The 27,410-nt window shown below is 41.7% G+C and overlaps 1 protein-coding gene across 5 annotated transcripts in view; it reads right to left on the reverse strand.

Annotated features, from left to right (window-relative positions):
• Nucleotides 1-27,410, reverse strand: part of LOC131087102 (BEN domain-containing protein 5-like) — an 877,799-nt gene that overhangs the window by 340,129 nt on the left and 510,260 nt on the right. For 2 of the 5 annotated variants that reach the window (XM_058030507.1, XM_058030506.1), the window contains exons 1-2: nucleotides 13,693-13,952; nucleotides 133-266 (exon numbers count right to left, since the gene is read on the reverse strand). The exons of the other annotated variants lie outside the window; for them this stretch is intronic. In XM_058030507.1, coding sequence (XP_057886490.1) covers nucleotides 133-266; nucleotides 13,693-13,912 — 354 coding nt within the window. In that variant the 5' untranslated portion in view covers nucleotides 13,913-13,952. Of the gene's footprint in view, nucleotides 1-132; nucleotides 267-13,692; nucleotides 13,953-27,410 lie in introns of those variants that run through there. 5 annotated transcript variants of the gene reach the window in all.

A 27,410-nucleotide genomic window follows, 5' to 3' on the forward strand; every position in this document is an offset into this window, starting at 1 on the left:
ACACACTGTTTTAAGGGGATCAAAAGCAAGCCTGGAATTCTTAAGCTAGGATGTTCATACATGCCCCAAGCACTTACAAAAAAAGATAAAAAAAGGAGAGGAGGGAAAAAAAAACCAGAAAGACTTCAGTACCTTACTGTGTCTAAGCTCCACATCTTCTTCCCCATAATCTGTAACTTCCCCAGCTTCTTCTATGTGATTGAGAGAGAGTTTGGGGATTTTAATTTTCTTCTGCATCACACTGTTCTCAAGGTCAGTTTTGTCCTCTAAAATGTATATTAAAAATAAGGTTTTGTTACATTAATCAGTGTTCTTACTTTCAAATACTACATGATTTAGGCATGACCAGTTACAAAAACCCAACCTCCCATGCTCCAATCCCCTCATAATACCATGATCAAATTAGTCCATGGTGTAAATCCACTGATGCCCACTGGCAATTCTAGAGTTTCAACTGGGGATCAGGCTGGCCCAACACACAGATAAATACAGAAAAATGCCAAGCTAAATTCAAGTGATCAAAAGTGTTGATGAGTGGCTTGTACTATTACCAAAGTAAGAGCTGAAGAGGCTGTAAATAAAACTTCCTGCATTGCTCTAAATTATGTTTACCAATGGTATTTTCATATTCATAATCCATTGCTGCAGTTCAAAATCTGCTTAGGGTTAAAGTGAAAATAAACTTGGTAATTCATCCCATACTCTAACCATCATCTGTCAGCAGCACAGATCTATTTGCACACATGGCAGATTCTGCTGTTCTGCAAAGTGCAGGGCTGGAAAAGGGAATGTTGCTGGAGAGCCTCAAAGTGCACTACACAAAAGTTGCATAGGAACCAAATCTGTAACAAAATTACTCCACAACCCTATTTCATTAATTAATGGATTTCATCCTTTTCCTTTAGATACTATTGGCGAAGGCAATAAATCTTTGCATCTCATTAAAAATTTGAAATAAAGTATTTTCAAGTCTGTAACATTTTGGTGTATCTCAAAATTAGGTATTTAAAAATATTAATCTGAAAATACATTCAAAATATTTTAATATTCCTGAAAAGGTAGAGAGGGGACAGTGAACCAAGAGTCTCCCAAAATGTGCCTGTGATAGGTAAAACTCCTGCAGAACAGACAAGGTCTGAGAAGATTCATTTGCTCCTGGCAGAGTCAAGGAGAACTGCATTTAAACTGTCAAGCATTGCCTTTGTACACCGAGAGCTTATGAACAGGAAAATATTTTGAGTCTTCCTATCCACCTGCAAATTTTATTCTGCAAATGTCCCATGAATATTTTTGAAAGTGCCAAGGAGGATGGCCCCTATGAGTGCTTAGTTGCATTGACTTTTGCTTTCTCAAATTAGCATCTCTCCACAGGACCTCAAAATGGTTTGTGTTGACAGTGTAGGAAAGGGAAACAAAGGTAAATCACTGTTTAATGAGGAGCAAGGCATTCATTAGAAATGAATTACACAGATGAATGCAATTCATTTTGTTACAGATAGAAATGGATCTCTTGTAGGCAAATGGTGATATTACAGCCCAAGGCTATGTAAAAAGAATAGGCAAAGAACATGCAGAATGAGACATTAGACAACCTGAAATGAAACGCAGATGGTAGCAATAAATACTAAGACAGATGCAAAAAGAAACAGATAAACAACAAAAACCAGCTAGGCTTATTTTAGATCATTCTCCATTCCCCAGAGCATCGTGGATGCTTATCCCAGTAAAACAAAAAGGCAATCCAACTGTTTCAGTTTTAAAAAATAAACCCCTATGTTTTCATTTATCTGGAAAATGTAGGTTCATCAGAAAAGTGAGATAAGCCAATTCTAATGCCAGAGAGATGAGAAGAAAATATGGAAGCCCTTCCCAAAAAAAAACAAATAATACAGACTTCCAGACTAAAGGATAGACTGATGGGTATTGGTATTTACTTGGAATTTGAAAATAAATGAATCCATATTGAAAAGGGCAAAAAAAGAAAACCACCAACATTTTCTGTGTTTATGTATTTTGGGGTATTGGATGGATTGAGGAATCCTTTGCTAAACTATGTTCTCTCAATTCCTTGGAGGAAGAACAGCACGTGGATACTGCAGAGCCAGCTTCTCCAGACTGTTTGACCAAACCATCTTCCATAGGACATGAACTCCTTCTTCATTTAAAGAATTCAGATCAGCTTCTGTCCTCTGAAATAACCCTTGGCCTCACAACCAGATGGACACAATCCTTTACTTGACACAGTTACCCATTTGTCTGCTGAGAACTCTCTGGGGTCACCAGAAGCCAGAACCACACAGCAACTGGACAGAGACACAAGGTATCCTCCCCATGGCAGGGAAAGAGACTCTTGAAACAATCAAGGACAGGGCTCACAGAGGAGTAAATGCCTGTGCAGACTACAGAAGTCAGCAAATACTTTCCAGCGAAAAAACCAACATTGAAACAAAAACAATGTGGAAGAATAGTAATATTTGTCTTTGATTTTGGCTTTTAAAGTAATTTCAAAATGGTTAATAACACATTCTGTGCACTTAACAATGAAAATGAAAGAAAATATTTAGTTTGGGGTCAAAGAGAACAAATGCAAATTATCTGAATTCTTCATTCTCTTCACTCAATTTCAGTTTGTTTATAAAATTTATGTTTGCAAAACTTCACTGGTTTTGAAGTTTGTTTAGACATCTCCTTACGAATGCTTAGTTTGTACATTGCTGGCACGTAACTATCAACACAGTTCTCTTTCTGTTCATTTGACTTTTTGTTTTACTGCTTATCTGTACATGAAGAAGTAACACAAAAAAAAGGAACTGTTTTTTCCATACACAAAATTTGAAGAAACAATGAGTTTATATAAGTTAAAGCTCAGGAACTTTCGATGCATTCAGCAAGCAAATAAATGTTCCTCTGCCTTCCAACAACAATACATGTAATATTTTTTTACATATGCTCTGGTCTTTGAAAGCTTATTTATACCTAACACAATCCATCCAGTGTGTTGAATATGAAAAGGCCTTTTGTTCTTTTTCTTTTTTTTTTAAAGTGCATTTCTAACCTCTGTTGTCTTCTGCATTAGCTGCAGATAGAGCCAGAAAAATCTCATCCTGAATTTGAGATTAATGCTGGAGTTCTGGCTCTTGTTCTGTAAATATTAATGGAATTTGGGAAGGGGTGGGAGGGAGAGAGTGGAGACTGGGGGAAGGGTAGGAGAAACATGAATATGCATTTACAGCAGTTCTCCTTAGGATGCTCTGTCTCTTGTTGTGGCAGCAAACAAAATACAGGTACAAAAGGACAATCCAGCAAAAAACAACACACCTGTGATTTTGAGTCAGAAGAACACCAGGATAGGAACCAAATATATGTACAAGCTCCAATTCAATGCCTGAGGCTACATAAAAGAGAGAAGGGCAGCCTAAAAGCATTGCAACTCAGAGCCTCATTTTGTAACGACCTAAATAATTTGTCTGGACTTTGTTCCCAGTCATTTAAACCTTGCTGGAAGTTAAAAATTACACCTTCCCCTAGGTGGCTACGATCAGCTTGTTAGAAAGTTGTGTCTATTGTTTTCCCTAGATATGCAATGAGTGGTGCAGTGATATCAATTACTGAGAACTAGCACTTAACATACTTAATTAGGCACTCATAACAAAATATGCAGGGTGGAATGCAAGATACAAGAATGGATTCCCTCTGTTCTTCAGGAAGGGACATTCTGAAAGACACATGTAAATTAGGAAAAACTGCTTTTGTTCACAGAGAACCTGGCATTCTGTGATTCAAGATAAAGAGCAAAGCATGCTGAAATAACCATGCCCCAAGAAAAGGTCAGACTTGGAGAGATCTTGGCAGCCAGCTCCTCCTGGTGCTGAGGCACAGGGCTCAAGAGCCAGGGCACATGACAGGGTCCCTCCCCATCCAGATTTGGGAACAGGCAGTCAGGAAAAAGTGAACTGCTGAGGAATTCCACGGTGCCTGGGAACACACTTGGCCTCAGCTCAGCGCTCTAAGAAAGAAAAGCCAAAAAAGCAACTCTGCATTTAAAAATCTCTATCAACTAGCAAAGGATAAACTGTTCCTGGAATGCTTTCTTCAATGAGGCCCTCATTCCAGTGTCAGGATGGGTGGATCCAAGCCAAAAGGTGACAGCTTCAAGTCCAGAGGGGAAGGGAACTGAGGCAGAGAAAGCAACTTCAACAGGGCAGGGAGTTGGTTAAATGCAAGGAGAAATATGTTAGTGCTCTAAAACTGAAAACTCTGTTGTGGGATGTAAAGTAAAACTATGAAAATCTCGAAGTCCCCTTAAAGCATTCCTTACTTTCTAATTTAGAAATAAGGACTGAAGAAACTAATTCCTTCAAAAAAGAGTTCAAATACTGATTTTTTTTCTATCTTTGGAATGAAAGCTGGAAAATTAAAGGAAGAGAGCTCTGCACTCCAAATGGATGAGGGATGGCAGGTCTGGTATCAGTCCAAAGAAGGGGCTTGGCAATGCCATAAATCTTACAGTAATAAAATGAAAGAACCTTGAACAGAATTCATCCTTCCCTCAAGCCTTCAAAAAAATTCCACTCCTTGTGAAAAATGATATGCTGACAGATGAAAAAACTTACCATCAGCCTTCCCATTTCCAGGCATGCACCCAGCACATATGGACAACACCTGCACAAGATTCCCCTCACACTGCTGCACTGAGCAGCTTTGGTACTGATTCAGCCAGGTTGCTTCTACAGAGAAGGTAAGATCACCTGCCTGGGCAGGCTGTGCCCTGGTTACACATCAGGAAAAGCAAAAGATGCACAAGAACCAAAGCCAACACATAAGCACAACAGGGCATGGATTCCTAAGTGCCACTTACACACAAATAAACAATATTCAGCACTGCTGTGACTGAGAAGGAAAACAGCATGATAATAATAATAATTTTTTTTTAAAAGCCACCTAGCTTATTTGAAGCTGGGAAAAAAAGAACTATAAATTACTTTCTTAGCTAATTTAATGCAAACATTAAAGGAGGGCTGGAAGAGGAAGAAGAGATGATATTTCAGAAAATGTAATGATCCTGCAGGCTCAGGAGATATTCAGGATACAAAGCAGGAAGAAATGTGCCTCACAGGAGTACCCTGAGATTATGACCACTACCAAGGAAGAAACTGAGAATGACAGTAACAAACACAGGCCAACAGACAGCAGCAGAAATGCAGAAGTTATTTGAAGAGAACAGGTGCCATCAAAACCAATGCAGCTAAAAAGGGAGGAGTGTGCAAAGGCAGGGTCAACCAGGTGCTGGCACAGTCAATTCAAGATTTGGATAGTAAAATTTACTATAGGGTTTTGCTCCTTTTTTTTTTTTTTTTTGCAGACTAGAGGACAGCTTTGTTGGAAGGACAGAGAAAATATTCCAGAAATAAACACTGGGCACAGCAAAAGCACTTCAGAAGTCTATTTAGTTGGACATAAAGGTATAGCTGAGTGTAAGCAACAAAGCAGATGAGGAGTATGTAAGAGACAGCAAGATTTTGGGTTGGGAATGACAAACGAGATTATTCCTCCTCTTGACTCCAAGTTCAAGACAAATGGACAAAAATTGTAGGAAAATACATTGGGACATCCTAAGCATAAACTGAAAAAGATTTCTGCTCAGGGTGTCAGAAAGGGAAGCTGAGAGAAAATGTGAGAAAAGTTAGCAATAAAAAGGCAGAGCTGAGAGATGCCATCATCTGGGCTTGTATCACTCCCAAAATTTTAAGAACTAAGTTGTTCTGCAGCACTTCACCAAAAAGAGCAAATGACAGCAACACACAAATGAGTGACTGGAAGGTTGTCTTCAGAGCACAAAGAAGAGTGAGCAAAGAAGTCAGGGAAGAACAACACATCAAGCAGCACTGTGACAGGCAGGGCTGATAAGCACAGGAAGGTGAAGACATGCACTTGAGGAGCTGGCCCAAAAGGCTGCTAAATCTTGTGAAGTGAATTTCAATAAAGTCTGAAGAATAGGAAACAGGGTGAAAATAATTCTTAATCAAACTGGGGGAAGGCAAGATAGAAAGGTCTCAAACAACTGCTTGACAGATTTAGAGATGATGGGTAAGAAGGATGATGTGCCAGGAGCCTGAACCAGGAGTGCTCACTGATGATGGAGAGAAAGCCACACCTGCTCCATACAAAGGCACTAAAGAAGGGAGAGAAAGATTAAGGAGCCAAAATCCTACAGAAGCAGAGCACAGATTACATAAACCTCTTAAATCCTCTCTGAAGTCCTACATCAAGTCTGGCTCTTGCTCATTAATATTTAATACAGGAACACAAGTAAATGCACAGAGCACGGACCTGCTGCTGCTCTCACAAAACCCAAAACAAACTAAAACTAAAAAAAACAAACTACCATGCCAGCTACTGAAGCAAATAATGTTCAGGTCTCAATGCAATTTTTCTTCCAGTGGAACAACTGAGATACCCAGTCTAATTCTGGTAGGAGTGACAGTTATTGATATGGGCCACCTATCTGTAGTCAAATTTCTAATGCACATGAGGACACTCAAGCACTTTGTAACATTCTCCTTTTGCATGCACTCACTTACCAGCATTGCTCAGATCTACAGTCCTGAGTATCAGCCCAGATACTCTGCTGCAAGAAAAACCTACGTGTATTTTCTTCTTTAATTTCCATTATAAACAGAAAATCTATTTTTCAGTTCTGAAGTGAACACAAAGTCTCATCAAAAATAATTAACAAAAGGCAACACAGCTCAAACTAACACAACTAAAAACAGCCATTATTCTTTGTCAGCAAAACTCTCCCTTTCACTAAACTTTCAGTGATACCAGAACTTGGCTGCAGCACAAACACATGGAGCTGGACAATCAAGTTATGAAAAGACTACTCTGAGAAACAGGAAATCAGGCTCTCTACAACACTAAGGATAGTTTTAATCCTGGCCCAATATTTACTGAAATACTGACCTTGAATAATTCAAACTTTTCATCTTACTGTCTCCATCTAGCTCACTGAAGTGTTGTACAGATTTGTTAATATTTGTACAATACTCTGCACATGTCAAACACAAAGGATTACAGCTATTATAGAACAACTCTCTTAATCCTTTCTGAAACAAGTACACTAATACAGCATTACCATCACATTTAAAAGAAACCCTGAAAACAAGCAGGATGTGAAAATGCCATCCTTTACATCTTTCCTCTGCACCTACACATGAAACTCAACTATGGGCATTACTTTTCAAAAATTGGAACAAAAATATTTATAACAAAGCTATGTATTTCTTTAGAAGTTCAAAAGCTCATTTAAAGAGCTCCTCAATCCCAATGCCAGCTACAATTTGTCAGTCTGGCTGCCCTCACCAGTCCCTCTGTATTAGACTGTACAATTATACTGGGGACAAACCCTGTGATGATCTGATGGTCACACAAAGCCATGGAGATGCTGTCCAGCAGGTAAAGCCTGCAGAGAACACTCCAGGAAGCCTCCACATCCCTGCCCAAGGAATAAGCTCACTGTGGAAATACAGGGTAGATTCATGCATTTTTTCAGCTTCCATACAAAAAATGACAATGTGGTTCAGCCTCTACTATTTATAAAGAAATTCTTTAAAAACACAAATAATTGACTGACTGGCACTTAGGCAATACACTGGAAAAAATGTTTTACTGTTAAATTATGAAAATAAAAACATTAAGTTACATTTTCTCCCTTTTCACTCCCTTGCAAATTTTAGTACATTTTAATTAGTTTTAGTTACCATAGCTACCATAACCATACTATCTTTGAAGTCAGTTTTATTAAAATCCTGAATTTCATATTTTTACTGTATGCTGGCTGAGCTTATACAACATTTACAAGTATAAGTGATGTCAAGTGGTGCAACATAATACTAAGACCATGAAAAACAACAATAGTGTAGGTCACCTGTATTTCCTTATGTTCCAAAAATAAATTAGATGATTTCTTACCATTAAGATAAAAAGAAAACGTGACTGAGGAACAAGCAGGTCAGTTGAGAAGGGTTAAAGGCAAAACAAACAAAAAAATGTATATTCAGAATAAGCAGGGTAATACAGGAAATGAGGAAATTAAATATAAGTGCAAGATCTTCTTGCACAGATAAATCCCAGCTTTTTAATCAATTTTTACTGTCATTTTAGCCTGCTGATGACATCACCCCTCTCATTAGGGTTACTCCAAACCATGACTTAGAAGTTACAGTTTTAAAAGTTCCAAAATTTTTTTGCTGCTGCCATTTAGCCTTGTGTCAATGTGCCATAATAAGGCTTCAACACTGAAAAAACATAACACCAAAAAGACCCCACAAATTGTGCCTTTGTGGAAGTCCTTCCTAGCTCAGAGATGGTCCTACACTTGAATTTAGAAGAAGGGAAAAAATTCCTCCACTCTTCATCTTACATGAGTTAAAAATAAACCAGAAATGGATCAAATACAAAATGAGTGTGAAATTTAGCTTTAAATATTTTTCATGAATACTGCCACACTTGTGTTCAGGACTATATTTAGGAGTGTGAAGCAGTTGGTTACTCTGTTAGAGAAAATGATTTGCTGAACCTCTGCATCCAGCCAGCTTTTACTTGCTGAAAAGGTAAAACACAGCAGTAGCATATCAGCTAAGGGTGACAAAGTAGGCCATGCACATCAAATATCACAGTAAAAAATTTAAAAAATGGAAAAAAAAAAGCTATTCTGAACAAGGTTACTTCAGCACTGGCTGAACTGCTGGGCTTAGTTTCTCCCAATGACTGGAGTGGGCTCTTGGCATGGCAAGAGCTGCACAGGCACAGGAGGTGACACCACCGTTAGGGACAGCTGGACTGGCTGCTCAGGGACAGTGACCCAAAAGCTCATCCCAAGTACTCCCAAACTAGCCCAGGAAAAACCAAACTGATTAAAAACAGCCTGTGAGGAACCACTACCAGTACTGGGATGTTTCCTACAACCTCTTCCTGATTTTTCTTTACTCAGAACAACCCTTGGCATCACCTGAGAAGCACCTGCAGGTGCTTTGACATTTTTCCTGGTGCCACTTCTCCCCAGGTCTCAGTCACACACCATCCAAGCAATGCATCCCAGCAGGGGACAGGCCCAGAGATTCCTGGGAACAAAGAGGCAGCTGTCCCTGCCACAATGGCTCATTCACCCCACTGACTGCCCTGGGAAAGGAAATGGGACAGATGGAGCATGCAGGAACAGAGGATGGAGCATGGAGACAGTGGCCACAGCCAGGACCTGCTTCAGCTACTCCCCACGCTGAATCAGGCAAGGAGGAAAATCCTCAGAGAAGCTCAAGACTATGGAAATACCAATAAAAGCTTGGATTTTAATATCACACATCAAGACAACTTCCTGACCTAAATTTTGTATATTCTTGATAAATCTCTTATTGCAAATTTTTCAGTGTTCCAGAATTTGACAAGGGTCCATGAAATTTCCATAGCAAAGAAGTTTGGATACACACTTAGTTGAAACACTCTCAACCTTACTCAAGAATCATCTAAGTTAAAATCTTTCTATGAACAGATATTTTATATCCTTCTGAAATTCATAGTAACATCTCACCATGGGCTGCACAGGCTCTTAAAGAAAAAAAAAATCACATAACCTACTCCAATAAAAAGTGGAGCTAATATTTTATAAAGGGGCAAGAAAGGATAGGGATGCTCCAGGTATTAACACATTTGCTGGGGCAGTTAAGGAATTGCTGTGAGAATCTGATGGAGATATGTTTGCTATGAAAGTGTGGGTGGGAAATGTTGAGGGCAGCAGCTAGAGAGCACAATTAGTTACTGCAGCCAGGAAAGAACACCTCCTAGGAGAAGACAGTCATTATTAACTTGTTAACAAACATAGCCTGAAGTAGGGAACTTTTAGAAGGCTCTGAAACTCAATTCATTCCATCTAATATTCATCACCTAGAAAAGAAAGGAAAAGCTCCAATGGAGTCATCTAAAGATCATGCTGCTATAAGATGCATATGCTCAGAGACAACATCCTGCTAGTGACTATCAGACAGTGTGGAAAAGCTGCAAGTGGCACGTGTGTGTCAAGGAGAGGGACCAGAAAAAACAGCTCTGGGGCATTTTGAGGAGAGGACAGAAAAGAAGAAAAAGGAAGGGTGTGGATGATCAGGAAACAGACAAGCTGTCTGCAATTTTTGTATTCTCAACAAGACAGACCAGCTACCATCACCTCAAGACTCTGTAGTCAAACTCCAGGCTGCTGAGCTCTATCTTCCATTCAAGAGCAAGAAAAGTTATTCCTTTATTAGCACATAGCATCAGCTGCTGCTAGCCAAATGGTGAACTTGTTAAGGCAAGGGACACTGACTGTAACATGCCTTCTGTGGCTGGAAGGTCTGCAGCTATCTGAGTCAGGCCAGCCTTTCTGCTTTGAGCCCCAGTCTTTGGCTAATTTTTGATAAAGTGGAAGGTTCCCAGGCCAACTCAGCCCAGCAGTTCCCAAGCCTGCACACAGGGACACAGGGAAGGCACAGCTGCTCAGAGTTCATCTACAGCTCTTCTCTAACACTATCACACCACTCACCACAGAATGAAACACAACAGTATTTATCTCCACAACATACCAAGTCTCTCACAATTACCTGATGATCATGAGCGTGATCTACACACTTCCCTCTTTTATTTTTCATTTTTGAACTCATGATGCCTTTAGAGCAGCGCTCTCTGCTCTGCAGAAACAATATCCCTCACAAGTGCATTGGCTTCCAACCATCCAACCTCAGCACAAAGGATCAAAGATTTCCTTCTAGACTCTCTCAAAAGAGGACAATTGTTTTATGAACTCTTCACACAACCAGTGCTTCAATAAAGCTTTGCATTGTGGGCATAAACCTGTACTTAGGCCTGTGTGAATTCCTACATTACAAGGGTAGATGTTTGAAAGGTATCTAAATTTCTTTAGACATAATAGGAAAGGAAAACTCTTTTCAAAAGAAAAAAAAAAACATTAATGTGTCTTGTATCTTTTCTTTCCTTCTTTTCTTCAAGTTGCCAGAAAGGAAAAACAAATGGATCTGTTTATCAAACTATGACTAATTTCCACTGCATGGACACTGTTTGATCAGGAAAATATATATAAAAAGCTAGAACTTTGTTTACTTGACCAGCTTTACATGCAACAAAATTGGTCACCATTTAAACTGTAAAAGAACACTTTGCAGGCTCAAAAAAACACATTTTCCCCTCTTTTATTCTTTTTTGTTGTCTGTTTATTTTAATATCTGAAATTTATTTTAATATCTGTAGCATAACTTTGATCCTGAAGCCTCTTCCCTGTGGGGAATTCTTGGACCAAAGCAGTAAACCCATAAAGTCATTGATGTATGGTTTGTGCAGTTAAGAGTTCCTTCCAAAAAATTCACAATCAACTATGTATATTTTAAATACAAAAGTAACTTTATACACATTATTTTCCTTATTACTAAGGCTAAAAACCTTTGGAATTAAAAGTTCTGTTCTGGTACATGAAACGTTACTGCAGACTTGCAAAATTATTTTTAACTAAATAAGCAGTTTGTATAAACATTGTATAACTTGCAATGTTTGCCACAAAAACTTGTCATAATCTGAGTTGGTCACTATAAAGCAAGAATTGTGCTATGATGTCTTCATGAAGACCAAGTTTTCTCTTCAAGGTTTTTAACCACAATAAAACCAAATACCAATATTAACATTTTGGGGAGAAATGAAAACTTCAGAAGTGACCCTTGGTATACAACTTCTGTTGAATTCACCTAAGGTATTCTTACATGGTACAAGCTGGGAAGAAGGAGAGAAGTAAAGACTCTTGGTGTTCAAGTGAGAAGTTTTCCAAGAATGCAAAACCCAGATCTAGTCAGAATACACTGAGATGAGAGAGCTGTAAAAAAGACAGCTGTGTGTTTCCTTGTGCTCCTGGCTCAACAGGAGAATTTCCTGTAGAAATTAGAACCTCTGGAGAGCAATTAGTGCAGATCACTAACACAGGTAACAAATCTTGTTCTCTAAAGGAAACAGTGTATATTGGTTTGTTCTGGTTCAAGATACATGAAACAAAGAGAAACTGTACAGAAGAATTCAGGAGGGCACATCTTGGGCAGACACAGGCTCTGCCTGGAACAAGGGAACTGGCAAAGATAAGCACTTGCTGCTGGAGAACTGAGGCAACCTGGTGGGCCCAACATGGGAGCAAAGGTCTAATCTATCTAAATATCATTTCTAAATGTTTCTCTGGAGCATTTTAGCTGTGTTGAGACAGGGAGGAGGAACTGAAAGGGCACTGCTGCTGCAGGTGCCCAGAGGGACAGAGGAAGGTGAAGAGCAATGGGATGCTGTCTGTGGGAAGAGACCATGCCAACTCTGGGCGCTGGGATTGTTGCCTTCCATGGATCCGACAGGGAAAATGCAAGAAACACTTCACAAACACTCCTCTGCCACAGGCAGGGCAGCCAGAACATGGGCTGGCACAGGACTACAAAAACTTAGCAGGAGAATCCACTCCTCTGCTAGATGGCCTAAGTAGAGTCCTCCTGAAGTTCTGGTGTTGCAAATACTCAGAAACTGGAAAACCTTTGCAGGGAACTCATGTGTAGCTGTTCCTGGTTCTTTTGAGGTATTTGTTTATGGTCAATATTAGAAAGAGGATAATGGCAAAAGTCACTGCCGAGCCAGGAACAAACTGGGCCACCACCAGTCTAAACTGGCTCAGGAACGGCTAACTTCTAAAAATAAAATTAGAAAATTACCAGTTTTAGGTGGCTTTAACACCAAGTTACTTTGTTTAGACATCAAAGCTCAGCACTGCCTTCTAAGAGCTCCAGACTAAACAAAAGAGTTTTCTTAGCCCATTCCATATTTGGGGAATTAGACATAACCAGTACTTCGCCCAAACTGAAAAAGTCAGGATAACAATCCAGTGTCCTCTTTGCTGCCCAGACTGACATTTCAAATGGTCATTAAAGTCTTTCAAAAGCCTATTGGGCAAGCCCACACTAACCAGCAATTTGCTACAACCACCAACCTCCTTTCTATGTCAACTACGACTATGGCAGCGAGGAAACTTACACAAAGTCTTCACGGAAACACTGCCAGAGTCGCTATCTGGGGGCAATGTCCTGACAGCACTATCTCACCGGGGCTGAACACCTTCAGATGGCCAAAACACGGGGTTATTTCAAGCATACGCTTGAATTGGTCCCCTTAGCTTGGAGACATTTGTTATCTCTGGACACGAAACAAACCAAAGGCAGCCAAGCCCACGCTCAACACGAGCAGTACCTGGAGGTCTGGTTCCACTATTGGTGAAGTCACTTAAACTAACAAAGCGGACATAAAGCAGCACCCCTCACAATTGGCAACAACTGCAAAGGTACACAAATGACTCCATGCACTATAAATAAGCCGTAGACGAAAACCTAAACTTTTTTTTTTTTCTTTCTTTTTTTTTTTTTTTGTTCAGTCTCCACAGCCCCCCTCCCCGGCGGGGGCATCACGGGGGGGTCGCGGCTATTTTGGAAACCGAGCCTTGGGCCCCCTCACGGACCCGGGGCTGCCCCTCCCCACCCCGGCCCTCGCCCCCCACCATCCCTCCCCTCCCCTCCCCTCCCTCCTTCCCTCAGCGGGGAGGGGGCGGCATCGCCCCCCGCCCGCGGCCCGGCCCGCCCTCACCTGCCAGCGCCAGGATCTGGGCCTTGTGCAGCAGCAGCCGGTCGCCCCACTCGCCGGGGCTCTCGTCGTCCTCGTCCGCCGCCTCCTCGGGGTTGCGGTACACGGTGTAGACCTTCTGGTTGTCGAAGTCCTGCTGGGAGGTGGGGCTGAAGTCCCGCACGCGGGACACGGGCAGCGCGTAGCACACGTTGTCCTCCAGGAACCGCACGAACGCGTACATGGTGCGGGGCGGCCGCGCGGCTCCGCGCCCGCCGCCGTATTGTTCCTGCGGCCGCCTCTGCGCTCGGCTGAGCGGGCCTGGCCGCGCCGCCCGCCGGGCCCCAGACGGCGCCGGCCAGGCGCGAGCAATCTAGCGCGGAGCGACGCGAGCGGGGCGGGCCCGGGCGGGGGCAGCGGGAGCGGCCGCGGCCCCGCTCGGTGCCCGCCGCAAACAGCGCCGCACACAGCCCCGTACACAGCCCCGGCCCCGCTCGGTGTCCGCCGCACACAGCCCCGTACACAGCCCCGGCCCCGCTCGGTGTCCGCCGCACACAGCGCCCCGCACAGTCCCGCTCGGCCCCGGCCCGCCCCGCACAGCCCCGTACGGCCCCGCTCGGTGCCCGCCGCGCACAAACGGCGCCCCGCCCGCGGCCCCTCACGGCCCCCGCCCTGCCGGCCGCCACCGTGCAGCTCCGCACTGCCCCGGCTCCCCCGCCAGGGACACGGGTCCCGCCTCCCCCGTACGATCTCGCCTCCGAGAAGGGCCTCGGGAAGGTGTTTTTGCCCCCAGGTTGAGAACTCCGTACGCGTGTGCCGCAGAAAAAGGCTTTGTTCCAGAGAATCATGGAGTGGTTTGTGCTGGAAGAGGCCTTAAAGATCGTCTCGTTCCAGTCCTGCTGCCCCAGGCAGGGACAGCCTCCACTGGACCAGGTTCTCCAAGCACCATCCAACCTGGCCTTGAACACTTCCAGCAGGGATTCCAGGGATGGTGCATCCGTGACTTCCCCGGACAGCCTGTACCACCCTGACCACTCTAAAGCATTTTTTCCTGGTAGCCAATGTAAACTTGCACTCTTTCATTTTGAAGCTGTTCCCCATTGTCCTGTCACTACAAGCTCTTGTAATAAGTCTCTCCTCATCTCTCCTCTTAAGTCTCTTTCAGGTGCTGCAAGGCCATAGTAAGGTCACCCTGACGCCTTCTCCAGGCTGAGCAATCCCAAATCTCTCAGTCTTTCCTCCTTGGAGAGGTGCTCCATCGCTCTGATCACCTTTGGAGGGGTAACAGAGAGGTGACACGCAGTGGGATTTTTGAGAGCCAGGGCAGAGCCAGCAAGTGCAGCGAAAGGGGCAGGAGGGAGCTGTGTGAGGAGAGTGGATCCTTCCTGGGCTGACAACAGAACCCCACACTCATCTACCACTTGGCAACAGCACTGGAGCATCAGCTTTTGCATGGAGGTCCTCCTGGGAATGCAGAACCACCTGCATTCCATCATTCCCATGTCCTCTCCCAAAAGAGCACAGAGAGCTGAGAAATGCTGTGCAGGTGTGTCAGAACCAGGCTTAGAGGCGGCACAGGCTTTATCACAAATTCCCAAACTTTTGGAGACTTAGATACAAAGTATGGATGTTTTGAGGTTCACGTATGAAAAGGGTTAAGTGGCAAAATTGCTTTAGGTTCAGAGCAAACTCATACTGCTGTTGTTAGTCCTGAGATCTGTTTTACCCAGCTAGACCTAGGAACAGAACAGTCACATGGGGAGAACTATGTAATGTAAAAATAGAAAGAAAAAAAAATCACAGAATGAGTACAAGAGAGAGGCATCACCAGTTTTTTGTTTGCAAAACACCAACACAAAGTGAAACCAAAATATATCTTCTTTCTGGGTTTTCATATCCCTGGGCATTTGCAGTACTATCTGTGCCCATTGCACTGAGTAAAACCACACTGTGCTTGTTTTTCCTGGTTATCTTTTATAGACTTCCTCCTCTACATGGGGTTAGACCACAAGCTGGAAAACATAGAGTTCAGTTTTGACTGAGCACTGGCACAGGTTCCCAGAGAGCTGGTGGAGTTTCCATCTTTGGAGGTAACTCAGAACCATCTGGACATGGTCTTGGGCAACCTCTTGAGCAGGGGCTGGATTAGGGGAGCTCCTGAGCCCTCTCCCAGCCTCAGCCATTCTGTGACAGTGCCAGAAACTTTTGGTTGTGCCCAGCAGAAATCTGTCTTAAACAGCACATGAAAACACAAGGAATCTATACAGATGTAGTTAAGCCTATGTAAGTATTTCCCCAACAAGCTGCAAACTTCCCATGCAGTAATGGCAGCTTTATTATTTTAGCAATTACAGAGTTTTGCAAATACTCCAGTTTAAAACTGGGGATTTAAATGGCAGTACTTTATGTTAACAATAAAGTATTGCCAGACTCGTGTGTAATTACAGGCAAATATAACTCTGCTACAAAGTATGGATGACAAATGTATTCTAGTAGCAAGTCTGCAAGGGAAATGAAATTCCAGCAAGGATTGTGTTGCTGATCAAACAATACCAGCTGCTGTATCACTGCTGTCTCCTCTACCTCGTGTTACAGTGGGGTACAGGGAGCTGCAGAGAGATGACAGGACAGGCTGATTGCTGGAATTACTCCATGGACATTGTTAAAATGATATGAACTACAATTTTGTTCTACTGAGTTCAGTGGCCAGTGAGGGATTGGGTAGGCTGCTTCCTGCCAGGATTGTATTCCCTCCACAGCTGAATTCTATTAGGGAATAGGAACTCAGAGCAATGGTAAAACTGGAAATAAAAGGAAACAAAGAGAAGGTCAGGACTCAAAAATTAGCTTGAGTTGGAAGGGGAGAGATCTCTTTGGGTATCCAAGAATGCTTGGATAATTTGTCTCAATGAAAGGAAACCAAAAGGCTTCATGTGAAGGCAGTTAGCATCATAGTGTGTTTGTTGGTTGGTTGGTTGGGGCTTTTGGGGAAAAGGAACACTCTAATCTGGTGTTTAGATTATTTTACGTTTGAATGTTCAATTACAGCCAAGACTGTAAAGATTTTTGCATCAGCATCAAAAAAATAAAAGGTCTCAAATCCTTTAGGCAGGCTGTTTCACAGTTCTCCACTGAAGGACATTTTTGGGAACAGATAAGGGTTGGGATGATAAATGCATGTTTACTCTTGGTCCCTTGCACACACGTTGAGCCAGAAGGCATTATAATGCTAAAGAATTAATAATGATTGCATACATTTTTTTCTTCTGCCTACAAGGAACAGTGTTAATTTCTGGCTTTAAAATCTATAAATAATCTGCACTGGTTAGCTGTGAAGCTGAGGAAAAATCCATTAAAGCAGCGAATGAAACACAAGTCACTTGTCACTCCTGTCTTTTGGACCTTTCCCATTTCTACTAATGGTTAGCCAGCTGCTTTAACATGGAGTTGAGCTTGAAGTTTAAAGGTGCAGAATTTTTTTAAAGGTATAGATTTTAAAACTCATTGTAAAGGGAATTACTGGAACCTTACTGGATTTAAATCCCTGAGCCAGTCCAGCCTTTTAGAAACAGCACAGCCCTGCTGAGAAGTAAATTGTTGTACTTTCAAAATGCAAATGAAGCCTCAGCTGAGAAAGTAATACTGTCACTCCAAGAGTGGAAAAACCACAGAACACAGTCCCAGCCCTTGTGGGACTCCTGAGTGGCTCTTTCTTGGAACACTACTTATATTTTGCTGGTGTTATTTTTCTTGAAAAGTAAAAAAAAGCGTTCAAGCAAAAGCAAATGTCTGCAGCTTTCATGTGCAGTCTGTGCTTTCACTTAAAGATAGAAAATGAAGAGCTAATCGTTCCGATAAAAGTTATGCAGGTGCCAAATCTCTTTTCCCAGCAAAACATTAAAATTAGGCTCATCATTCACATTATTGCATATTTAGTACCAAATTCTCAAAGGACACCATATTGACTTTAAATCTGCTAAAGAAGAAATTCCCATTTTCTTTTAATGTCCCAGTGGAGGTGCTTCACTACTACCTGACTTTTCAGCAGTAACCATGCATTGGACTACAAATAGGAATCCCTACACATTGAATATGTGGTTTAGAAAACTATTGTTTCTAAACTTCTCATTTGTTCTCTGGGTAGCGCATTTTTGACCCAGTTGTTTTCAAGCTCAAATATACCTTGAAGGAAAGATATAGTCACAGTTTTTTGGGTAACACTGTATTGGAGCAATGGCATTAAAAGTCATACAGATTAAAGAAGAACTCAGCTAACAGGCACAAGAACTGAAGAGTGTTCAAAGGTTTATATATGTTCAGGCACACAATATACTCACAGTCTGGCTAATTTTTATGAAGAATATGATTGGTAGAGTGGTCAGAAGATACTTCCATTCCATGGTTTACATTTTTTACCATACAATGAAGTGCAGGACAAAGTCATTTCCATGTATAAATGTATTTTCCTCTGAACAAAGTCAGATACAGCTTCTAGGTGTTTTAAGAGAGAGGGTGGTTGGAAGGAGGGAATCTACTACCCAGACGGAGCATTCCAGAGGGTTTTTCCCCTTTGTATTTGAAAATAAATTTTAACTCTTGAGACACTGTCACCACACTGTGCTTTCAGCATCACAGTGATTACATGTAAAAATACAAGCAAACAAAAATAAAGTCCTTTCCTGTGTGATCCTAGAAGATGGATAAGAAAATATTTGTGTCCATATATAATTCTGAAGCACTCTGTTACCAAGAGTAAGGGAACCTAGATTACATAGATAAATTCTGAAGATTTAATCTTTTCAGATCTATGGTCTTACACCATCCTCAGTCCCAATTCCTCAGAGTGATCTAACTTTTCTCAGGGCTGTAGTCAATCATCTTTTACAGTAAACTCTCACACCCTCACAGAATATTCTTTCAAAGAAATGAAACCCAAGGCACATTTCATGGATCCATTGGCATAGGAGACACTTATTTCCCAGCTGGTGCATTCTGTAGCATGAAAAGGTAATGATTAAGCCAAAGTGTCCACAGGAGAAGGCACTTGTCTCACTGTTAATGACTGGCTGGAGAAACCAAGGACCAAAGAAAAAGCCAGACAGTCATTAACTGCTGAAAATTCCTGACCTAAAGGTCATTATTACTATTATAAAATTGGAAAATAAAAAAGTAATTATCGTCTTTGGGTCTTTATATGATTAAAAATATAAAATTCCGGTGTCTGTTGCTGTGGATACTGGTCGGTAAGGTACTTATCTTTCCCATTCTGGCAGGCTATGCAATGGATAGATCTGGGACTGGCAACCCTTCAGGAATGTGTGCCAGACTGTATTTTCCTCTGCCAAATTACAGGTTAAACGTGCCCACAGAAAGTCAACAGGAACCAGGAGACGCTGCCAGTCGGCACCATCTCTCCTCGGTGAAAGCAGCCATTCCCCCACCCTCACCCAGCCCTCTCTGGAGCTGCAAATGACTCTCAAACATTGTGTCTTTCAGCTCTACCCTCATGTACCATTCCAAATCCTGCTAAATGCCATCTTTTGCACTCAAGTAAAATGCTGATTTCCATGTGATAAACTCCTTTCCTGTGAGGAGGGCAGGGAGGGCTCTGTGTGAGCTGACTCGTGCACGGACTCACCTGTAAAACGCGTCCTTCAGGTGCCATTGCCGCTGTCTGCAAAAACCGCTCTGGAGACGATATTGCTCTTGCAGCCCAAATGATCTTTATTGCTACTACCATCCACTGATGGCTTCAGCCTATATATTTTCACTCTAACTGGAAATTTTATTTGAGATTTGCCCTTTCCTATTATAAACCAGACTTTCCCCTGACTTTTGACAGACATTTTACTAATACGACTCTAAAAGTAGCTTTACATACCTAGATTTTGCACCCCTGCAATAATTTGGCTCCTTCGTCACTTCAGATGAAAAAGTGACTTTCTTTTGGCAAAGACTAAAGTCTTTTTGTAACCTTTGGGCTTCAGTGTAAAATATCATTACTAGACACTGCCTGTGATTATGTTATGGTTTAGACAGATCCTCTAAGATGATATTAATGACCCTTTTTCATAATATTTTCATTTTGGTTTTCTATTGTCACATCTGTGCAGCACTGCTCTGTCTTGAACAAGCAGTTGTGTCTTATACTGACAGGGAAAATGATCCTGCAGCCCTTTTCTGCAGAGAGCTATTCTGCTTGAGAGGTTCATACAAGTAGTGTAGGATAGACACAGAAGGAAAGGAGGTCAGCTACTAAAAATGCAGGGCTGCGTTTTTTCCAAAAAGGTACCTCCACATACTCCCACTTTCCTTTAGAAATCTGCTTATAGCAAGAGCGTGGACAGGCTCCAGAGATGGTTCTTGCTGTTTTGGAAGCTTCTGGACAATCAGCAGCTGCAGGAATTGGATTGAGTGAAGGCAGAGTCAAAACTGCTTAAATAGATGTTCTCACAACGCAGTGCTTTTTAATTTATACTCCTGTCATATTCCTTCTAATCCCTTTCAAGACTGGTTTATATTTCATTATAAAGTGAGTTGAGTTTTTAGAAGATGTTCCCAGGACTTAGTGCTCACATCTCACTACTTCAGAAGGTAGAGTTTTCTACTTCTGATGGAAGTCACAATCAGAAATGGACCAGCTGCTCTTCTGAAGAACTTCAACTAATGCGAGCACTTAAAATCCTGTTGTGGAAGGTGAAAGGGAGATAACAGAGCAGGAATAATCCTTGGAATATTTCAGGAAAGTGCCTTCCTCAGCTGTGCATTGTTAATAATCATGTTTAAATTAAAAGAACAGAAAATGAAAGCTGAAACTTCTGGCAAGTGAAAGTGCTCCCTAATCTAAAATCCTTCACTATGCTCTCTGAACCTCTCCACTCTAAATAAAACCAGACATATTTATCATTTATGAGTTACAAATGAAGCTGCACCTGGTCTGCTCTAGTAGGTGAATTAAAAAAAAAAAAAAAAAAAAAAACAACAACACGCAGCAAGCAAATGTGAATGTGAATTGGAAGGAATTGCTGTGACTCAGCTCTCAAAAATTCATATAAGGGGGTAACTGTGATAGACCCCTCCAAGAATTGTTCTAGTTTTTCAAAGCAGAGTAACTCCTTTTGTCTCACACAGTGTAGATGATTGGCATAGCATAGGAAACTGATAATCCAAGAGGTGTTTGAAACCTCAAGGGTCTTCTTGCTTTGCTGGTATTTTCCACCAAAGCCTGAGCAACATCTATTGTGCAATAATATTTAACATTCACGGGAATCAGGATAATTTTTAAAGTGTGATCAGAAAAAAAGGGCCTTTCCTAGGCTGTCCCAGAATTCCTCATAACAAAGAGAGCTTTGTTTCATAAAGAAATACCTTGCACTGGAATACCCTAGGGAAACCAGGGTTTGGGGTTTTTTTAAACAAAGAAGGGAATGTTCGAATTCGAGGTTTCCTTTAAGTACTCTTCTGAAGTGAATATTTTTAAGGATGCCCTATTAAGTTCATGCATGAAATGTCACCCAGCCGTTAGTATATTTCTATGCAAATACAGCTGTGAAAGCTAATAACTGAAATCTGCATTTTTTCCACATTTCCAGTGTATTAAGCAACTTCTCATTCTTTCCTGTTTTGTAACTCACGTTAGCCTCTTGTATCAATAGAACAAAGCTCAGGTTATACTGCTTCCTGCTTGAATTCATCTGCAAACATCACAGGTGGACATTTGAATAAGCAATTTAATGTATACATTTTTATTCAGTTCAGTATACTGATTTTCTCCTGGCAGGAATAAGAATTCTGCAAGATGACTGCAGAGAAACACACCATTCAGAATATGAATTGGAATATTCTTGCAGTGCTTTCAGTGAGGATGGTGTGATATTAAGATTAGAATCCTGCATATAATCAGATTTTGATGCTTGTACACATAGTGTGGTATTTCTTTTCCTTTACAAGATTTGTATGCAAAAACACAGCAATCCAATATTTGGAACATGCACTGTCTGCAGATACTACACCATTCAAACTGATGAAAAAATAATGTCAAGGAAAATAAGAAAGTGTTTGGGGCACTGCTGAATACAAACTTTGCTAAATTCATCAGAAGTAGTTTTACTGTTCTGAATACAGAAAATATTGCAAAACCAGTCCTCCCAGAACAGTGAGATCAAACAGGGCTTGTGTCCATCCCTTTATTAAATCTTGGACTAAAGATTGACTCTTGGGAGCTGTGAATATTTCTCTAATCTTTCAAATTCTCTGATTTAAAACACACAGAATTTCTTTCAAATGGCCTATATTTTCTAAATTCCCTCTCTTATTATTTACCAGTACATATAAGAGGTAATAAAACAGAAAAGATAAGATAGGTGGGGATTTAATTAGAAGCAAAAGGGGGCACTACTGAGAATATATCACAGTATTTAAAGAACATAAATACAATGCATACCTTCAGCTTTTATCCAAAAATGCAAGAGAAAAGACCACAAAGCAAAGGAAATCTGAATTTTTTTAAGGGCCAAAAGGAATCAGCCCAGTGCAGTTGCTCAAGATTTTGGTTCAATGGTTAACTGATTGGGAAGTAAGCTAATAATGCTTTAGATAAAATTTCACTGATGACAAGTGATGAATTGACACATTTATTTAGAAGCAATGATAGTTCAGTAGACACCCTTATCTGTCCTGCCTCTGACATGGAGGCATGATCTAGAATCACAGAATCATGGAATCATTTAGGTTGCAAAAGACCTTTAAGGTCATCAATTCCAGCCATTAACCCAGCACTGCCAAGCCCACCACTCACCCATGTTCCTGAGCACCACAGCTACACCTCTTTTAATTAACTCCAGAGATGGCAACTCTACCACTTGCCTTGGCAGCCGGGTCCAGGGATTGACAACCCTTTCAGCAAAGCATTTTCTTTCTAATGTCCAATCTGAACCTCTCCTGGTGCAATCAGAGTGCTCTGCCCCTTGTTGTGGGGAGAAGAGACCGACCCCCACCTGGCTACAGCCTCTGTCCATGGAGATGTGGACAGAGAAAAGTGATCAGTGACAGTGATAAGTGACAGTGACAGTGATCAGTGACAGTGATCTCCGCTGACCCCCCGTTCTCCAGGCTGGGCCCCACAGCTCCCTCAGCTGCTCCTCCCCAGACCTGTGCTCCAGACCCTGCCCCAGCCCCGCTGCCCTTCCCTGGGCTCGCTCCAGCCCCTCAATGTCACGAGGGGCATGAGGGGCCCAGAGCTGAGCACAGCACTCGAGGTGTGGCCCCAGGACAGGGGGACAGTCCCTGCCCTGCTCCTGCTGCCACCCCATTGCTGGGACAAGCCAAGTGCCACCTGGGCACAGCTGGCTCATGTTCAGCCCCTACTGACCAGCACCCCCAGGACATTTTCACGGTCTCTCACTAAGATCACTCCTGGCAGCTCTCATGGGTTTCATTTGTTTCGGGGTTTTTTTGACTCTGTTAACCAAAAGAACAAGGATAATAGCCGTTCTTGCCCTCACATCATGTAACAAAATGAACTCAGAGGTTGGATGTAGCAAGGACTCTGGTGGACCTCAGATATCTGTATGCAGCTTTACAATCCAGGAAAAGTGAGAGAGTTATTGCTTACCCTGCAGGGCTGTCTCAGTACAAGATCTCAAATACCATCTGTGCTCAGCGTGGAAGCTGCCAAAACCCCATCCACGGAAACAGGGAGCACAGAGGGTTGTAACTCCCATCTTGCTCTGGAGCAAAGAGTGAAAAAAGACACCTCCATCCTCTTACTCTAACAGCTTAAAATTCTAACCCCTGGCAGGTGCAGATACAAAGTTCCTTTCAAAATTAGACTAAGGGAGATTTCTTTCAAAATCCACCAACAAGACCGGGGGATCACCAGAGTGATGTCTCCCATTTTTAATTGATAAGCTCCTTGCTGGGACCCTTGCCTGGCAAGTGAGGTGCCTGGCTTTGGTCCCCCCATTTGCCTGAAGGGGTTCAGCCCTCCCACTCTGCACGTCCACTCATAAAATCCTTTTCTTCCCCTAAACACACATAATTTCCTCTAGTCAAAACCCCCAGGAGAAGGATGCATCTGTCTCCCAGTCTCCTGCTCAATGCATTGCACTCCAGATGAGTTCTTACTGATCACTTGTAAAGGTAAAAGCACAGTAAGTGACTAAGCTACTGCAGGGTCATCTATTTCTCCCACTGAGAGCAAACTACTTTGAATTTACTCACATTCATAGAATCATTAAACGGTTTGGGTTTGAAGGGACCTTAAATATTATCTAAAATCACCTCCCTTGACCTGCTGACTGCCCTGCTCTTGATAGGTGTGGCTTTCTGGGCTGCAGGCACACATGGCCAGGTCATGTTGAGCTTCTCATTAACCAGCATCCTCAAGTCCTTCTCCTTAGGGCTGCTCTTAATCCATTCTCTGTCCAGCCTGTATTTGTGACTTGGATTGCCCCAATCCATGTGCAGAACTTTATTTTAAGAGCTCATATATAAGAGCAGTCAATGTAAATCAGCAAATTTGCAGAACACTTGTTATTCCTGAGTAATTTCTTTAGGGGTCTGTATTCTAGAGAGAAAAGTATTGCTGAAGTGGGAAGTAAAAAATGTAAGTAGCAATTAGATTTTCTCTTAAATACTCAAATAGCTCCAAGGTTATGTTTTCTCTGAAAAATATTCTCAGTGAGTGTATTCGGTGCTCTTGTAGCACATTACATGTTTTAGCTTCTTTGGGGATTCAGTTTTTTATACCTTCAGATTTTAAGGCAAATGGAAGTGGAAAAAATGCTTACATATGAATGCCTTGCTTTAATTGTTTTAACATTTTGGGGTTTATTTGATTGTGGTCCTTTCTCAAATAGCAGGGCCAATATAAATGCCATGCTTAAAATGCTTAAAACTAGAATTCCCTCTGTTTTAAAATTTTGCCTAAAATGGCAGCTGTATCTTTGAGATGCTATTTAATTAACATCAGTGAAAGACTGTCAGTAATCAGTACTGCTGAGTGGTTTATTTACTTGGAAAAAAATATGGGTTTCAGTGCTTAACTTTCATCTTTTTAAGTTTAGAAGTTTTGGTACCAGCGATATAATTTGCAAAGTTATCTCTAGGCAATTAAAAAATATTCTATCGTTTAACCTTTGGATGATGTATAAATATGCATAGACACTCCTACAAGGCAATTTGTCTGCCAATCTGGAAAATGCTAACGCTGTAGTCAATAAGTCAACAGTCTGCAATGTTAAATTATGAAATCATAAAGAAGTGCAACTCGCATTCAATCCAGATATAAAGATCCTAAGGATTTCCAATTTTCTGTGTGGGACAATAAATTTCAGAGGCGATTGTATTCTGCCCCAATAATCACGATTGGCACAGCGTGTTCAGGTATTGTTGCAGAGATTAAAACCACAAAAACAGAGTGGAACAGCTCAGCATCAGATAATCACAAGCAATTCTGTGTCAGCAACAGACAGCTGGAGACATATGCCAACAATATTGTAAAAGTGGGAAAATGGAGATTTCGTGACAGCAAGGACGTGGGTTTCATACATTAAGCTAAGTTTCAACCCAAAACATTGAAATTGGTGTTCACAAATAACAGCTCTCTGTCACAGTGTTCAGAAAGTCTACTATTTAGCATAAAAAACTATGTAAAGCAAAATTAGGCAGAAGGAGGTATTTGTTTCTCTAATATTTTGCATGTTGACCAGCTATTTGATTTCAGTGTTATCATAGACAAAGAGATCAGAATATTTTTTGCCAGATCAGCTGGAAGAATTGTCCAGTTGTGGACCCGACTAATGATTTGTGAGACTCCTGTGTAAAAAAGCAGTTAGATGGAATTTTATCTACAAATATTTGTCTAAAGATTTTTTCTTCCAAGTACAGTTTAAAAGAAAATGAACAAATCTTGACCTAACTTGAGCTATTCTGTTTTTCCCTTTCCCTTGAGTTTCAAGTGTCCCTGTTCTTCCTTGATACTCATTCCCCTCTATCCCCACTTTTGTCTTTCACTTTTTAAAATTAAACATCTACTAAGAAGTAAGTCCAAGAATAAAGGCTGAAAAAATCCTATTATATTTATTGCTGTGAAGCAGAAGAGAGTGCAGGGAAAATACTTAGACTTGTGAAGCAAAAAATAATCTACCTTTCCACTGTTTTCTCTCAGAGCCTCCTTTATAGACCCATAAAATCCTTTTCTTCCTTTTTTCTGTAGGTGACCATATAAAATCAAGATAAAAAATTCAAGGCTCTGAACCCAAAAACCCCACATTTCCTATTTTCACAAAGAGTTCTCAGAAAACCCTTTGTATGTTGGATTTCTTGTAAAAACGGGAAATAGATTGAAAATATTCATGAGGAAGTAAAAGCTGTTCTGATGAGTTCACTTCCCCTGCATATGAAGAGCAGTTTCAAAGTGATGTTTTACAGAGGTGGCTGGGCCCGTTTTGTGATTTTGCTGTTGAAGCCCCACCTTTGTGTCCCAAGTGCTTTGTCCTGGGATCTGGCTGTGATTCCTGAAGCTGTGACTCTCAGCGAGGGTAATGGAGACGAGTGGCTTGTGAGGAAGCTCAGGCCCAGGTCCCTGAGGTGTTTGTGTTTTAGGGCTCAGAGCCTGGTGCAGGTTGAGGAGCGATGTAAATGCTTCAGGCACCACAGAAAGAGTTTGAAAAACCAACGCGACAAGAGGCGTCAGCGGGGAATGGCAGATTGATTGCAACAAGCAATGCCAAAAAGTTCTGCAAAGAAGAAAAATGTCTGAGTAAAAGAAATAAAGAAGAAAGGAGGGAAAGGGTAGTAAGAGCTTGCACGCCTCCGGCAACTTGCCTGCAGATCAATGTGCATTGGGGACAATTAATCGAGCAATTCCTATGACTGGCTTTTTACACTGGTGTGTAAACCTTGATGATGCTGTTCAGTCCAGATCAACAGGTTGGATGGACAGGATCTACCCTAAAAATCAACTTTACTGAAACTTGAGTGGCTTGATGAAGCTCGTCTTTTGGATCAATGGAAGGCCAGCACCTCCAGATGAGAGATCACCCATCAATTTAGGGGTAGGAAGGACCATTCTCTCCTGAAGTGATTATTGGTTCCTCAAATATGGAGCACAGGCTGGACTCATGGTGTTGGTGTGGCTGAAGCAATATGGGGTAAGTTCTAACCTACACCTTCTCCTTCCCTCCAAGATTAATACCTTTTGTGGTAGCTTTTTTAAACAGACAAGAACAGAAGCTCTTAATTTTGGGATGTAGTGAACCACACTCTGAACCACAAACCTGTGTGAACAAAGGCCCAAAGCCAGCATATCTAATCCTGAGAGGCTCACAGAGATCCAAAGATGATTTCCAGCCCCACAGAGCCCATGCACAGCACCCATCTGCTGCCACAGCAGGATGTGACTACAACAATCCTACATCTGATGATTAAAACCTGCTTTTACTCGTGTTTGGGGTCGCTACCATGCAAAATGCATTACAGCAGCCTCCATGCTCCTCTCCAGCTGGAGAACAGCCCATCAGATCAGCCCTGCTGCAGGAAAACTAAAGCCACCTCACAGTCTCACCTTACCCAGGCCAGAACACTGACTGCTGCAAAAAACATGAATCAGGAGTAAAACAGAGGGCTGAATACATTAATCAAAATGATCACCGTTGCAAGATCTGCAAAGAACAAAGAAAACAAATCCAAGGAAAGTTAACACCAGAAACCATTTGCAAGGCTGTACAAGTCAGCTAATG

This window comes from Melospiza georgiana, chromosome 9 (genome assembly GCF_028018845.1).
Source record: "Melospiza georgiana isolate bMelGeo1 chromosome 9, bMelGeo1.pri, whole genome shotgun sequence".
NCBI classification, from domain to species: domain Eukaryota; kingdom Metazoa; phylum Chordata; class Aves; order Passeriformes; family Passerellidae; genus Melospiza; species Melospiza georgiana.